Below are 17,476 nucleotides of genomic sequence, written 5' to 3' on the forward strand. Positions count from 1 at the left end.
CAATGTTTTGTTCAGTTCCTTTGCATAATTTTTACTCATCAGGCAAACCCCACCTACCTACCCTAATATTAAATGCTTTTTCTCATCTGCCAGATGCACACAGTTAGACAATTGCTCTATTTTCATTTTGGCTGGCAAACTGAAGACGTGCACTCCTGCACATGTACACCTGTCTCTATCATGGCCGTTGTTGGATCTCAAACTATCAGAGATGCTCCCAGCAAAACACTTCATACTCGTCCATTTAACAGGGCACTGACAGCCAGTAAATCTGAACAGAAAGGTCTGTCACTTCTATCACATCCATCTTTTACTTGCACCTCTAAAGTTCCAATGTGCAGTCCACCTGGCATTCCAACATATCAAGAGAGTCACAGGTTGTGCCGGGAAGGTCCCAAAGTAGTCGCAAGTCGTAGGTAGATGTTGGAGGAATGCTGTGATTTTCCTGTTTGCTGTGTCATTTTTAGCCGTGTATATCTTGTAATATTTATGACAGGTGCTTCTCAATTTCTTTTTAATGTAATGGGGTGGAATCTTATCGTGTTGTGTGTAAAGGGGAAAAAATAGCAAAAAAACAAGTTGAGTACGACAATTGGTAAACAGTAATAAATCAGAGAGGGGTTTAATACTTAATCATGGGCAAGGATTACTGAGACTTTGGTCTCACTGCCACACCCATAGCAGATGGCATGTCAAATAGCTTTCAGCAAGTTGTTCCAATTATGCAACAGCATTTAACTAACTTTTACTGTATTTTATTGTGAATGTTGCATTGCCCATGGAAAAATATTCAACTTAGAACATGGAGCAAGAACGTAGAATATCAATTAGCTTTAACTTGCAAAAATATCACTTCACGCAATACAAACCCCTTGCATTTAAGGGTTCTAGTACTTAAACTTCCAAAATTCAAAATCAACAGTTCACAGCAGATAATTGTTTGTAGCTTACACCAAGCAATACTTTATGTCAGCGATCATAAGGTAATTATGAATAAGAGAAGCCATTTCTCCATTCAGCCTTCCAATAACTTCAAGCCTCCTCACTGTTTGATCAGCTGAACATTTAAGATCCAAGTATTTGGTGTGCTTTTACACTGACAAATATAGCTGAAGAACACTGAGCACTTTTACAATAAGGGCCAGGTTCTGATGATTCAACTTCGCTTAAGAAATATGCAGCACCCAGGAGCTGGCTTTGGACCTTTCAAAGTGCTTACTATCTTGCCTTCATCTTTTGTCATTCACAAAAGACAGGAAGAGCACAAATAGGTGTCCTCATTCGAAATCAGATTCTGTCTGGTCAGTCAGTAGCATGCCAATCTGTCAGACAGGGCTTCATGCAGGAGTGGGAACAAGAAGTTGGATTAGGTATGCAGAGGTTTCAGGAGGCTGAGACAGTTGACACAAAGAACACTGACATACTGGCAGAATTAGCTGCAACTGGAAGAAAATGGGTTTTAAAAAAACAACATAAACATCATTGAAATTATTACAGAAATCACATTTAGAGCTATCTGAAAAGGAGATCTGCACATTGTCCTTTGTGATCCAGGAAATGCTCAGCAGAAACTCAGCTGTACAAACTAAATGACATCTGTCCTTACCTGTCATATTTAAGGTGGAGTCTGCTGCCTCAAATGAGCAACACGATCTAACCTGCAAAACAAAGACAATAGGATTTTAAACATAAACTATAGTTCAGCTGAAATGCCGATCTGCAAACATGAATTTACCAACTTTAGCAACTTACTTCAGCACAAACCACCACAAATCCTTTGAGCTAATATTTGAAGTTGAACTTCACCAATTTTACAATTAGCTGCCCCAAACGGAAATCAAATAGTTCAGATTAGATTGTGCCTCAGGTCCTGGAACTCCCTTCCCTACAATGCTCTCCGCAGTGGCTCTACTCACCACCATGAAGAACAATTCCAGATGGATAACAAGTACTGGCCCAGCCAGCTACACCCAAGTCCCTTGAAAGGATTTTAAAAATTTCAAACAAAACGCCTCCACTGGAAGGCGACAGCCAAATTGAAGCATACCTCATGAACAATGCCAAGTCAGTCATCCACACATAAATGCATGAAAATACAACTAAATATTCTACTGGAGAATTCTTCCGCACATTCACTAACATCCTTCATGTGCCCTCATGTAGCTTCTGCTCTCTTTCTGATAGTGGCCTGTAGAGCATTCCAGCAAAAATTTTTTTAAAAAAAAAAGAGATACGTCCGCAAACCTTCAAACTAACTTACTGCAGAGTAAATGTAATTCACATGTTTGTCACTCCTCTACCATTCCCTGTTTGTGGAAAACAAAGGAAGTACAACTGTACTGAAACTCCAGGTGGCTCACGTGGTGCAGAAACGCCATTTCTGTTGTGCCAAATAGCCAGCTTTGAGCTTATGTTCAACACAATGCATTTTGCCCCAACCTGTTGGTAGTTATCTTCCATCTAAGCCAAATAGCCCTAAACACATTTCCTTGACTTGCTTGTGCTTTACTCCTTCATTCTTCTGTTGCAGCCTTCCAACACCTCCCAAATAACTCCAAAATTATCTAACTCTGAGCTTCTTTTCATTTCTCCTTCCTTTCAGTTCACCATTGACACTGAGGCAGCCATTCTCTCTCCCTACTGCTTCTTCACCCAGCTCAGATTTCTTATACTGCCTGTTTCCTCCACTTGACTTTCAAAGAATTGCTCACAAGCTTTCCAAGTACAAAACACAATTAACCTAACTAGTTTTAACCCCTACAGGTTGAACTCATGTGGAAGATTTTCTGGCATTAACCACTTTTAGCTGAAGTGGCATATTGAACATATCATGATTATCCAGCTTAGTGGGTTGAACAGGTTGAGGCAATGCAAGCTACGCTATCAATCCACAAAAGGGCTTAAGTTTAATTTCTCATAACACAATGTCAAGCTAGTCGTTATGTGAAAGCGGTTTTTTTTTTTTTTTTTTAAATTGTTTAATCATCTTTTTGATCACACAAATACAAGGCTAAGGTAGGGATTCCCTGGAGTATTCCCTTAAAAGCTCATTTGCAACCCAGGAAGTCAAAATTAGCTTGCATTTACTTACAATAAATCTTTATTTCATCTATATAAAACGTAGTGTCAAGATCAACTAAAAGTATACAGGAACAAACATGATCCTTTTTCTTTCTCTCCCCCAACCCATCATGCTTGAGACATTCAGCAACTAAGCACTAATGACATTTTTTCTTAAGGTTCACAAGCTGTTCTGCTTAATGTTTATAACTTCTGACATCAGTTGGTGATTGTTTTCATGAAAAAGTAGAAACTTATTCAATTGCCCTTTGTTGTAATTGGGTTCTAATGGATGTGAAAAAGATGGGCTATTCACCACAGATACAGACCGATGAGTAATTAGTATTGGCCACAAAATAAAAAAAGGGGGATCAAACTGAATTGAATCAAATCAATGAAAGTAAAGGCTGTGAACTGAACATATAATTCAGCCTACAGTACAGCCAGCTGTTGATATTCATTACACAAATAATTTTCAAAATAAGGTTAAGTCCTTCATAAAACAAACAAAAAAAGTACACGACAAGAGGGAGCAGCAAAAGGAAAATGCACATTAAGCTGGAAGAAAAGTCATTCAGTGTGGGGAAAAAAGTTAGGAAAAGCTTGGAGGCAAAGATGACTTTAAAGAGAGTAATGTGTGGACAGAAAACCTGCTCCAGCTCAGTGACACCTTGTTAGGCTTTGGGGAAGTCCAGGTGACTACGCTGAAATAGCACTCAATTAAGTCAGTGCTTCAGAAACCGACTTTCAAACGAAAGCTGGTGCGTAGGGTGTGCACAATTATAGCACTAATAGAAGCCATATAGCCCTTTCAGTCTGCTCCACATTTCAATAAGATCATTGCTAACTTTCTGCCTCTACTCCTCATAAACCTGTTTCCTGACAGTTCAAAGATCTGCCCATCTACACATTAGTCAGCAATGGAGCATCCACAACAGAGTTTGAAAATTCACCTCTCAGTGAGGAAATTTATTGTCACAATCCTAAGTGACTGACTCCTTATCCTGAGTCAATGCCCACTTACCTCCAGGCAGCCCAAACATTTACAGTACAAAAACTTAAGTACAAATGTTAAAAATAAACTACAGTGAAATGGTTGACTCTTAGCTGCCCTTTGGAATGGCCCAGCAAGTCACTCAGTTCAAAGGCAATTAGGGATGAGCAAAATTGCTGGCCCTGTTTATTGTGAACTTGAGATATTTAACTGTATCTGAAATTACAGTCATGACTTTTACTCTGCTAAGTTACTCACTTTACAAATGTATTAAAATTAAAATAAAAGACTGAAAATCTTAGGCAATAAACAAAGTGCAGCTTGTGTACAAGTTAATTTATCAGTTCACTGCAAAAGTAGATGGACTGTAGTGAATTCCATACAGAATGGATTGTTAATAACCGTCTATGCAGAAAGTTCCAATTCTGCCTCTCTTTTACATTTTGCAATTCTCACCATTTGTTTTGATATTCAACAGCTTTAAAGCAGAGTGTTTCTTGTTTTAAAAGTAAAGGAGACCTTTCCGAGTCAACACAAGGTGGAGATGGAGCAACACAGCAGGTCAGGCAGCATTAGAGGAGTAGGAAAGTCGATGTTTTGGGTCAGAACCCCTTTTCTGTTCTGAAGACTCCTCTGATGCTGCCTGGCCTGCTGTGTTCCTCCAGCTCCACACCGTTGGCTCTGGCTCCAGTATCTGCAATTCTTGGTATCTCTGGAAACCTTTCCGAGGTTTTTTTTAGCTTTACACCAACTTTGGAAGCATTCATTTTTATTGATAACTGGTATAGCTGCACGTTATTCACTTCAGTATAATGACTACTTACAAACCACAGTTCTATGTTTTGCTTCAATCTGCTTTATGTAAAAAAAACCTTCAGTTAACAAGCTGATGAGCAATCTAACTGCCAACTTTGCCAAGTACTTTCATTCAGTTGTTAAGGTGTATTTTTAATCCAAGATGTGAAAACGCATGATGGCACCAGGGCCACACAAGGTCCTTTAGAAAGCACAATATCAAAGATAAGCACCTCTGTATCTCAAAATTAAACACAGCAATAATGGCTTAATTCCAGGCTTCAAGATTCAGAGTTTTTAGGATTGCAGAATTGGTATGACACCAAAGTGCACAAAAATAACCAGAATATCAAAATATGATTTAGTGGAATTTCTGACATCTCCCACTGCTGAGTAATTTGCTTGATGGATAACTAGCACTGATTTTTTTTTAAATGTTTGAAATTGCTGAAAAAGATAAGGGCAAGGGTAATCCAATAATAGAGATCTCTAACATACTGAAGGGACTTAAGGTTGGTTTTGAGGTGATGTTAAGGTCGGTTGGCTCACCGAGCTGGTTTGTTGTTCTGCAGACGTTTCGTTACCATGCTTGGTAACATCATCAGTGCAGCCTCCGATGAAGCACTGTTGTGTTTTCCCGCCTGGTTTTTAAACTTTGGAGTCCATTGAGCTGATTGTCTCACTTCCGGTTTTCCTTCACAGTGGAGTGTACATGGGGTCGAGTTCTATGTTATTTATATGATGTTATTTATCAGAGTTCAAAACTGGGGATAATTATAAAGAATGAAAAAAAGGACATCACATGAAGCATCTCTACCTGATGAATGCAGTTTTGTTTTAAGAAACTCATTCATGGATTGTAGGCATTGTAGGCTGCACCAGCATCAACTATCCTTATCTGCCCTCGAGAAGATGGTGGGAAGCTGCTTTTTTGAATTATTGCACTCCACATGATGCTGTTAGGGAGTTTCAGAGTTTTGACCCAACAACAATGGTGGAACAGTGATATATTTCTAAGTCAGGATGGTGAGAGGCTTGGATAGCAGTTGATAGTGCTCCTATGTAGCTTTTGCCCTTGTCCTCCTAAAGTGTAGTGACATGGGTTTGGAGCTGCTTTTTATCAAAACTCAGGGCGAGAGATTCAAGCAGGTTGCTTTGTCCTCGATGGTATCAAGTTTCTTGAGTATTGTTGAAGGCACACCCATCTCGGCAAAAGGGGAGTATCCCATCACAATCCTGATTTCTGTCTCGTTGGTCAGGTGGTGAGTTACTCAGCGCAGGATTCTAGCCTCTGACTTGCTCTTGAAGCCACACTATTAAATAGTAGGATATTCAGTGATGCTACCATTTGTGACGATACCATGGCTTTATCAAGTGCATTTTGTCTTTTTTTAAAAAAAAATGAAGAGGGGTTGAGACAGAGGTGTACAGTGGTATGTTCCAAACCAATAAAGTAAACAGCTTGTGAAGCCTTGGGTGTTTTTTAAATAGATTGAAGTTATTCCAATTCTTTTTGCGTTGTTTGTATTTTTGCTATAGGGCAAGAATAGGTTTTTAAAGGAAAGCCAGATTGCAAAAAATAAAACAGAAGTCCATGTTAACAAAATTAACCTTGCTTGGAGCATGAATATTTGCATTGGCCTGTTGGATCCAATGACCTATAAATCCCATGTAAATCAGATGAATTGTAGATTGCAGGGAAAGAGGCATAGGTTTTGTTTCACATTATTGGCAGCTGCAACTGAAGGAGGCTGCTACAGGTACAAAATTCAAATGTGAGAGAGTCATAAGCAACAAAAATATACTTGGAACCCAACAACTTGAATCAATGGAATAAAATAATTCTTCAGAACAGAACACAACCTTAAGCACAAAAACAGAAGTTGCTGGTAAAGCTCAGCATGTCTGACAACATCCGTGAAGAAAAAAATCAGAGTTAATGTTTCGGGTCCAGTGACCCTTCCTCAGAACCTTAAGTTATCTTGCAAAACAGTTAACATGTCATCAACTACTGAAGTTTAGCAGTGATGCTCAGCAGGTGTTTCCAGACATATCTTAAGACAAAGCAATACAATACTGATCCAAGGAAAAGAACAAGCAATACTAATCCTGATCATACCTTTTTATGACAGCAGCAGGACTGAAACCAAGTCTAATCTCTACAGCACATATGTGCTAGTCATGGCTCAGGTGGTAGCACTTTGACCTTAGTCAAAAGGTTGTGGGTTCAAGTTATACTCAGGATTTGAGCATAAAAAACCTTGCAGCTCAATACATATGGACTGCTGCATTATGTGATGTTATGATGAAGGGCTTTCGGCCTTTTTTGTCACGGAAATGTCACCAGCAGGTAACAGCAGGGAGTGATTCTGCTCACGGCGGTCATCTTACCGCTTTTGATGAGATGAGACATTAGAGGTCCCATTTGTCTGTAGGCCCCAAGATCTCCCGTGGCACTATTTTCATGAGCAGAACAGCTTGATACTTTGGGAAATATAGTGAACCCCTCCCTCCATATCCCTCAATCAGCAGGTGCAAAAGCAAACTCTGATCATTAGGTTGTTGTTTCACAAATTGGCTGCCGTGTTTCCAAATTCCAAATGTGATTCTTATTCAAAAAGTACAACATCAGCTTTAAAGCACTTGAGATACTGGGAACAGCGCTAGATAAATGCAGGTCATTCTTTCAGATAATGATTACATACATGACAGGGGGAGATGATTTTCCATACAGCAAGAGAGTGTGTGTGGTAGCATGATAAATAATGCGTCAAGAAACCAACCCAAGCGGCTGACAGAGTCATACAACACAGAAACAGACCCTTCGGTCCAACTGGACTATACTGAACATAATCCCAAACTAAACTAGTGTCACCTGCCTGCTCCTGGACCATATCCCTCCAAATCTTAAGTTCATTAAAACAAAGAACTCCAGCATATACTACATATGCTGTTGAACATAAGTGTTCAACAGCATAAGAAATAGCAGCTGGAGGAGGTCATTTAGCTCTTCCAGCCTATACTGCCATTCACCAACTTTTAACCTCAACACCATCTTCTTGCATTGTGCTATATCACTTACTTCCCTTGTGGGAAGGAAGGTCTGTAAAATATTGCGATTCTTTGGAACTTGCATTAGAAAGAGAGATATATAGGTAGATTAGTGCTGTGTAGGAAAGATCAGAAAGTCATTCTGGAACTGTGATTTAAACATACCAATTCACCAATTCCAAGAAGACATGTAACTGCCAAGAAGGGCTTGAGAGAATCATGAAGTTTTAACAGAACCAATTCTGAGGAAAATTTAAAATTTGAGAAAGGAGTATAATTTCTTTGGACTTTCCATAACAGGTAGTGTTGTGAAACACTAGACTCTGCTTCTGCATAAATTAGAATACCTTTGTGACGGCTGAGATTATATACTTAGGAACAAACTGTGCTAGTAGCTGGAAAGTCAGATACTTACAGATAACAGACAGTTAACAATAGGATGCGGTCAGTGTGTCTGTAATTAGACCTTGCTACATTGGATATAATTATAGGGCAGGTAGTCGAGTTTTGAGAACTTTTGGGAATCTGTGATGAAGGCAGAGTCTGATCACCTTGAGTTTGCAGAAAACCAAGTTATATGAAGGCTCAGTTAAAACATTAATATTACATCTATTTGAAAACTGCACCAAGACCAAATTAAAACTTGTTGATGAACAAACCACACGTGTCCTATTCAAACAGAAGCTATTCTTGTAAGCTAAACAGCTCTTTGTTGCAACATTAACCACTGAATAGCATCCTCTTACATAGATCAACTCAGTGCTGCAGTACTCCGGTGAAAAAGAACAGGATTCACTCCAACATGTGCATAAGATCCACAAGATCCACCTGACAGTGCTGGGAGTAACAGCTATAACTTGGTCCTGTCCAGCACTTCATTTCTAAATTGCCAAAGGATCCAACTTCACTGACAACAGGATTAAAGTAGTTTCAGAAATCTGACTACAACTTTCACAGATAAGTAATTACCTCTGTCACAACTTACATTAAGATGTCACTAGTGTCTTTTCTTTTCCCTCCTTTCTTGCTGATCAGCCTCCAACTTCTTCAGTCCTACAATTTTAAAAACACAAAAGAAAAGGTTTCAAATTCAAGCTCAGCATGAATGCTGTTTTGCTAGGGTTCAAGAATGTTGTGCACACAATTAATGGTTTTCAAAATGATGTACTGCAATTTCCATAATACTAATTAGTCAGCACCAGCTCCACCACAGAAAGCTAGCCACAAGCATACACTCTAAAGACTTCAAATGTGCAGTAAGCCAAAATATTATGAGTACAAGAAATGGTTTCTTTGAGCAAAACAGGTGTTTGCTTACATTGTACTAAGATGACCGCCGTGAGCAGAATCACTCCTTGCTGTTACCTGCTGGTGACATTTCCGTGACAAAAAAGGCCGAAGCCCTTCATCATAATAGCAATCGAACCACATTTATATAACAAACTAAATCATTGCTAAGTGCAACACTTTCTCCTATCTCTCCGTTCTGACAAAAACTCAATTGTTAAAAACACAGTATTATTGGGCTTATTGTGAGTAGCACTGTGGGTTATCTAATCGTGAAAACAGGGCATCCATTGTAAGTAACAAATGTTAGATACACAAAATGCTAAGCTGGGTTAGAACTGCCATGTCAGCCATTAATAGAAATGGCTATTCTAGTATGAACAGATATTCAAAGTATGAATTGTAGTAAAGAACAAGTTATTTTTGCCCTCCCTAAATCAAACAAGATCTGATCTTGCTTTATGAATTGGGAGCAAAAGTAAGCCACTTGTCCTTCAATACTTTCAATAAGATCATGTCTGATCATATTTTAGGACAGCACTTAAGTTGTTCTTAAGAAGATGGTGGTGAGCTGCATTCTTAGGTACAGCCACAGCCATAGTAATGTTAGGGAAGAAGTTCCAGGGTTTTCAAACAGCGACAGTGAAGGAACAACAATATGGTTCCAAGTCAGGATGGTGTGTAGCTTAGAGGAGAACTTCCAATTGATGGTGTTCCCAAGAATCTATTGCTCTCGTCCTTCTAGGCAAATATCACAGTCTTGCAAAGTGCAGCTCGTAAAAGATGCATGTTGCTGACACCGGACATGGATAGTGGAGGGACCTAACGGTTGAAGATGTCAGATGAGATGCCAATCAAATGGCTGCAACTGCATTGCAGTTGTGCTGAATACTGTTGCATCTGCACTCCTCCTGGCAAGTTGAAAAGAGGCATTCAGTTCTAATTAGATTCCAAAAGGAAGTTAGGCTTTTTAGGATATGCGGTTTAGTTTTAGTCCTCAATGATAAAACAAAGACAATTTTTTGCTTGTACTTCGCCAGGAAGTAGTTAATGGGCAACCTAGAAAAGGCAGAAGCAGGAATATGACTTCCATTAGATCATGGCCAATCTGTGACCTAACTCTATCGAGCTGTTTTTAAACTCATATGGATAGGAAGAAAATCCAAACTAATTTTAAAATTGGTAAATAAATTACTTATTACCATTTGCAAAAAAATGTGCCAAACTTATTGCAAGTGTTTTCTTATGTTCACTTCTGCAAAGTCTGAATTTGTAAATTAATCTATCCCTCACCCCTTAACCAGTCTCTAATTAGCAAAGTAATTTTTCCAATCTATTCTTTCTGTTCTTCAATATCTAGAAAACTGCAATTAAATCACTCTCTGACCTTCTAAACTCCAGACATACAATCCTAGTTTTAGGCTAATCTGTGTGACTAGGTGTACACAAAAGGAGGTGAGATTAGTGCTCATGGTGAAGTGGTAACGACTCTCTCTGAGCTAGAAAGCCCAAGTTGAACAGCTACCTACTCCAGACCATATCATAACATGTCTGAAATGACTGAATATAGATAATCTACAATCCTTGTTTGATTGCTCCTTTGTAGCTCAACTCTTGCAACCTAGCTATCATTTCAATTTACGTACAATGTAGTCCCGAATGCCAGTATGTCCTGTGGTGTCGATGCAAAATTGCTCACTACACTGTTGTGGGGTTTAACTGATGCTGTGTGTACCTAAAGCATAATTTGTATCAGCTCAGAGTCTATCACTCTAGCAATCTATGTGCTTTCTTCGATTATTCTATTATATAAAATAATCAAAAGTTACTGGGGTGGGGGTGGTCAACCTGCTGCGTTAACAGCTTTCTGCAAGAGCAATTCCACTCTAACTACATCCTCACCCTTTGCTCCTGAAACCTGCAAAATTTTCTTCAGATAATGATTTAATTCTTTCTTGAATCAACATCACACTCAGGTGATGCACCCCAGATCTTTAACCACACCCCATGCAGAACTGTTTTATCTCACATCACCACTGTTTCTTTTGCAAATCACTTCAAACCTCTATCCTCTGCTCCATGCAAACAGATTCTCCGTCCCTACTCAGTCCAGATCCTCATGATTTTGAATACCTCTACCAACCTCTGCCTCTCCAAGGAGGACAGCCTCAACTTCTTCAATCTATCTACAACACAAGCTGTGTTACAATCCTAGACTTGACAATGAAACTGATGTTACAATGTGGCTAGACAGGGACCAATAATAGGATTAACAAATAATAAACTATACAGTATTAGAACAACCTGCATGTTCAAGTTAATTTTAGATTAGAAGGTAACGTGGTGAATATGAGTAAGAGACTGTGGTGGAACAATTCTAGCTCATACCATAAAGAATTTGCAATGAAAACAAAGCCCAGGGATCACTCAGCAAATCTCCTAAAACTTGAGGCATTGGGTCACTGTATCTTTTCAAAACTTCACAAGAAATTGTAATTCTTCACTTTTACCAAGTTGGCCTTGAAACTCACTGAGGATCTTTGTCATGAACTTACTCAATGCCTCATCACACTCTGATTGATCACTCTTCCCTGGGTCTATGCTACCTTAGACTCTGAAAAATATACTTCAGCATTTAACAGGCAACTCCAGCTTTTCAGTTATAGTAAGCTTCAAGTTAGAGCTAACCCTGAGCATGTACCCTTCTACTCCTCCTTTACAATTTACATTTCCCTACTCATTGTTTCCTACCAAAATAAATCACATCACACTTTTCTGCATTTAGTTTCATCTGCTACTCATCTGGCTTACATCTTTTGCAATGCACATTTATTTTGAATCAACCAGTTCAGACATGTTATGATACACCTCTTGTACAGTTAGGACCTGAACCCACACATTCCAGCCTAAAAGAATAACACTACCACTATGCCACAAAACCCTTTTGAAATGTAACACTATCCTCCTTAATTCTCAATATTTCCAATTTTATAACCCTGTTTGAGGCATCTTAATGATCTCTGCACTTGGATCTCCACTCGTTCTTACTTTTCAGTCAGAAAGTACCCTGCATTCCGACACAGCTCTGCCTTTAATTGGTTTTGGATGTTGCTGGCAAGGCAAGGCAATGATTTGTTGCCCTTGAACTAAGCAGCCTGTTAAGTCATTTCAGAGGGCAGTTGAGAGTCAACCATATTGCTGTGGGTCTGGGATCATACGTAGGCCAGACCAGGTAATGATGACAGATTTATTTGCTAAAGGGCTTTTAAGTGAGCCACAGATTTTTTTTTTTAAAAAAGTAATTGATAACACTTTTGTGGTCACAAATGATGAAACTAGCTTTCAAGAGCAAATTTTATTAATTGTATTTAAATTCCACTTGCTGCCATGATGGAATTTGAATCCACACTCCCAGAACATTAGCCTGGACCTCTGGATTACTGACCGAGTGATACAACCATTACAGCACCATTTCCCCGCCCACCTCCGAAATACTGATTAGGAATTGCACAATAACAGTCAACGACTCCTCTCACATTTCATATTTTTCCCCTTATTGCCTGGAATATACTTGGCATCAACTAGTGCATCATGTTCAACCTGGGTGGGTGGGGGCCAAACAAAAATCAGTAAAAAAAAAAACTTGAACACAAAATGTACTGGTCACACAGGACCTTAACTTTGAAGTATACAAGATGAATCCAATCAGTTTGTATCATTTGCCAGTTTTGTTGATTTGACTCGGCAAACTTTTGAGATCAAGCAAAGCAGTTACATTTACATGGGCATAAAATAGATAATTTCATGAAGATAAACTGGACAGGCTGCAGTTGTTTCAACTGAAGTTTAGAAGACCGAGGGGTTATGCAATTGAAGTGTAAAAAATTCTGAATGGTCTTTACAAAATGGCATAGACAGGAGGTTTCCTCTTGAGACAGTCCAGAATTAGAGGACACTTTCTTTTAAATTAAGGGGTCACCCTTTCAAAGTTAGAGATGAGGAGATTTCTTTTAAATCTCATAGGGTTGTGCAATTTTGGAAGTCTGTCTTAAAAGGCAGTGAAGGTGAGGTCATTGAGTATTTTACGACAAGTGAATCGATTTTTGTTAGACAGGGAAATAAAGGGCCACCAGAGTTGATGAGAATGTGGAATTCAAAACAGACTAGCCATGACCGTAATTATACGGTGGAGCAGGCCTATGGGGCCCCGAGAAACTACTTATACACCTATTTTAAACATTGATAAACCATTCAGCAAAAGCAAAATGCAGATGCTGAAGAATATTCATCAGGTCAGGCAGCCTCTGAAGGGAAAACAATTATAAATTTCCAGTTAAAAACTGTTCCTCACTCTAACAAAGCAGCCTCACCTGAGTGCTTGCAGCAATTTGATTTTTAAGGACAGATTCCCTCAAATAATTAGTTTGCAATAACTGGAGAAAGAAAAAGAAACAATAAGCCAGGAATGAATTTGAAAGCAGCAGTGCAAACCAGTCAACCGGTCGAGATTACATCATGCAACATGAAGGCAAACAGCTTCATCAGTAACCAGTCACCTTATTCGTATACACACGCAATAAATTCAAGTGATACACAAGAACAGGAGTAGGCCATTCAGTCCCTCGCACCTGTTCCATCAATTAATGAGATTATGGCTGATGTGTGGCCTAATTCCACATGTCTGTCTTTGGCCCACATCCCATAATACCATAGATACATTTTTGTTAAATCAAAGTTCAGTAACATACACAATATACCGTGTAGATTTAATCCCAGCAGCAGCAAGCATTCAATACTGCACCCAAGGAATCACTTAAAAAAAAATGCATAAGGTGATACGCAATTTGCAAACGAAATACGAGATTTTCCCTTCTCCCTGCTTCAGCAGCATCAAGGCAGCGATTTTATTCTAAATAAACTGCACAGACTTGCACCTCGATCCTCGAGGTTTTATGTCGATGCGATTTGCACTTTTACTAATGCAAGGTCGCCCCCACCGTGCAATGCACCTGCCCTGAGCTGGATGGTGCATATGCCCTCTGTGTCAATGCCTGCCCTCTGCTCCCGTGCTGCACAAACCCAGCTTCCCCCTGCTGTAATGCCAGGCCTAGGCTGACCTGCCCGACCCTGTCCTGCCCTTACCGTTCCAGTGGCTGCTACTGCCGCTGTGTCTCTGCCAGGGCTAAATCGGCCTGCCTGCAGGTGGAAAGGGAGATTTAATTTGCTGATTTCATTCTACCCTGTTTACTTCACTCCCTCCCCGCCCCCGGGTGTAGGAGTCAACCGTCGGGGCGGCTGTTTTTTTTCCCCCGCAGACGCTTCCTTCACCTTCCTCCTGGACGCCGCCTCTCGCGAGAAAGGGTCCTGAACCCGCCCCTTCGCCGTCTGTCACTCAAACCCGTCTCCAGTGGCAATGCCCACCCCCTCACCGCCGGATTCTCACTTCAGTGGCTGCTGCCCCTATCACTCAAATCGGTCTCCTGCGGCAACGCCCCGCCCCTTCCACGCAAAGCTGTCCCCAATGGCAACACACCCCCGCCTGACCAACAGGACCTTTCTCCGGTGGCTGGAACTCCCGTCACTCCAATCAGTCTCCAATAGCAACGCCCTCGCCTCCGGGTGCTCACGCCAGCGTGTGCTCTCCTGTCACTCAAATCGGTATCCCATGGCAACCACCGTCCCCTCCACACAAGGCCTTCGCCACAGTGGCTGCTGCCCCTGTCACTCGGGTCGGTCTCCAATAGTAACGCGCCGCGCCCTCACCACCAGAGGATCCCACGAGCGTGCGCGGCCCTGTCATTCAAACCGGTCACGTGCGGAGACACCCCGCCCCTACCGTCCATGGAGCTGACTCCAGTGGCTGATGCCCCGTCACTCAAGTCGGTCTCCCATAGCAACGCCCCAGCAAGCTCTCACTCCAGTGGCTGATGCCCCTGTCACTCAAACCGAACTGGAGCAGCAACGCCCCGCCTACTCTCAATCAGGGATGCTCAATGGGGACAAGACGACTCCAAATCCTCCAACTTGAAGGGGCCTCTGGGTTGTTCTTCAAATGTGGCCCACAGAGGGCAAAACCACAGGAGAAAAATAACAACAAAGGACAAAGCCAACTTCATAAGTAACAATAATTATGCACCTCCCTTCTCTCTGGGGTGATGATGATATAATGGAAATGTCAAGGGCTCTTGTGCTGCAGTGGTAGTCACCCTGCCTCTGAGGGAGGAGGCCTGGGTTCATGCCCAACCTGTTCCAGAGGTGTGTAATAATATCTCCGAACAGGGTGATAAAAATAGCTAGAGGAGTTTGTTCATGGTTCCTGGGGTGCAGTGGTAGCGTTCGTGCCTCTAAGCTAACAGGTCCAGGTTCAAGTGCCACCTCTTCCAGAGGGGTATAATAACATCCCCCAATAGGAAAATAACTGCAGTGGTAATGTCAGAATTAATTAATCCAAGGTCCCAGGCTAATGAACGGTTTCAAATCCCACATGGCAACTCACGGATATTAAGTATTGTATAATGAACCTGTTCGGGGACATTGTTCCACACCTCTGAAGCAATTTAAATTCCATTAATAACATCGGGAATTGAAAGCCAGTTATTTAATTTGATTGCCATAAAGCTCACCTTGTTGGGGCTGCAGTGGTAGTGACCTTAACTCTGACGCAGGAAGCCCAAGTTCAGGTCCCACCTATATCCAGAGGTGTGTCGTAAAGTTTTTAACAGCATCAAAAGAGGCCCTTTGGCCCATCGCATTGTCATTGGTCACCATCCATCCATCTACTGTAATCCCATTTTCCAGCAAAAGCATTTCTGTTAAGATTCATAGAATCATAGCATTTTACAGCACAGAAACAGACCCTTCGGCCCAACTTGTCCATGCTGACCAGATATCCTAAATTAATCTAGCTCCATTTGCCAGCATTTGGCCCATATCCCTCTAAACCCTTCCGATTCATATACCCATCCAGATGCCTTTTAAATATTGCAATTATGCCAGCTTCCATAGCTTCCTCTGGCAGCTCATTCCATACACGCACCACCCTCTGTGTGAAAAAGTTGCCCCTTAAGTACATTTTATGTCTATTCCCTCTCACCTTAAACCTATGCCCTCTAGTTTTGGACTCCCTCCACCCTGGGGAAATGATCTTACTATTCACCCTCTCCATGCCCTTCATGATTTGATATACCTATATAAATTCACCTCTCAGTGTCCAATGTTCCAGGCAAAATAGCCCAGCCTATTCAGCCACTCCCTATAATTCAAATCTTCCAACTCCAGCAACATCCTTATAGATCTTTTCTGCACTTGTTCAAGTTTAACAACATATTTTCTGTAGCAGGGAGACCAGGATTGAACATGGTATTCTTAAAGTGGCCTAACCAATGTCCTGTACAACTGTAACATGACATCCCAACTCCTACATTCAATGCACTGACCAATAAAGGGAAGTGTACCAAATGCTTTCTTCAGTATCGCGTTTACCTGTGACTCTACCTTCAAAGCCCACCTGGTTCACTAATGCTCTTTGTTGGAGGAAATCTGTCATTGCCACCTCATATGGCCTACATATGACCCAGAGACAATACACAATAGTACGTGGAAAAGATTATACTGAACCACATTCCACCCTAATTTTTAAGTATACAAGGTGAATTAATATTTGTAAGATTAACCTTTCTTTTCTTTCTCGGATGTGGTTGACTGTTGACTGTCCTTCTCAGCCATTTCAAGGAGCAATTATTGATGGGCAACTGGCCTTGCCAATGATGCCACACAACCCATGAAAGAATGAAGAATTCACACAGCCAGATGCCAACACCAACAGCTCTCCATGATCTTGTGCTGCACAAGTGTTATATAGTGTCGGGAGGTTTCAGGATCGTTGGAGGCTGGTTTCTTTTTTAAGGAGCATATCAAAGTTACCAAAGCATGTCATGCTAAGGACAGCAAAGTGGCTCAGTCGTGAGCACTGATGCCTCACAGTGCCAGCAAATGGGGTTTGATTTAAACCTTGGGTGGCTCTCTGTGTGGAGTTTGCACGTTCTCCCTGTGTCTGCATGGGCTTCCTCTGGCTGTTCCGGTTTTTCATCCCACAGTCCAAAGATATGCAGCTTGGGTGGAGAGGCCATGTTAAATTGTCCATAGTATCCGGGACTGTGCAGGCTAGGTGGGTTAGCCATGGGAAATGTGGGGATAGGGTGGTGTGGAGGCGGGGGAGTTGATTCTGGGTGGGAGGTCCTTTCAGACTCAACGTTCTGAGTGGCCTCTTTACACACTGTAGAGATTCTA

At 41.1% G+C, this 17,476-nt stretch overlaps 1 protein-coding gene across 7 annotated transcripts in view; it reads right to left on the bottom strand.

Moving 5' to 3' along the window:
• LOC109933045 (secretory carrier-associated membrane protein 5-like) overlaps window positions 1-14,935 on the bottom strand; it is a 60,354-nt gene extending 45,419 nt beyond the window's left edge. Inside the window, exons 1-5 of one of the 7 annotated variants that reach the window (XM_048617125.1) lie at window positions 14,516-14,599; window positions 14,330-14,383; window positions 13,558-13,620; window positions 8,886-8,953; window positions 1,607-1,658 (exon numbers count right to left, since the gene is read on the bottom strand). In XM_048617125.1, coding sequence (XP_048473082.1) covers window positions 1,607-1,613 — 7 coding nt within the window. In that variant the 5' untranslated portion in view covers window positions 1,614-1,658; window positions 8,886-8,953; window positions 13,558-13,620; window positions 14,330-14,383; window positions 14,516-14,599. The other 6 variants (XM_048617126.1, XM_048617129.1, XM_048617127.1 and 3 more) reach the window with 6 other exon arrangements.
• Window positions 14,936-17,476: the final 2,541 nt, after the last annotated feature.

Source organism: Rhincodon typus, chromosome 36 (genome assembly GCF_021869965.1).
Source record: "Rhincodon typus isolate 14 chromosome 36, sRhiTyp1.1, whole genome shotgun sequence".
NCBI classification, from domain to species: domain Eukaryota; kingdom Metazoa; phylum Chordata; class Chondrichthyes; order Orectolobiformes; family Rhincodontidae; genus Rhincodon; species Rhincodon typus.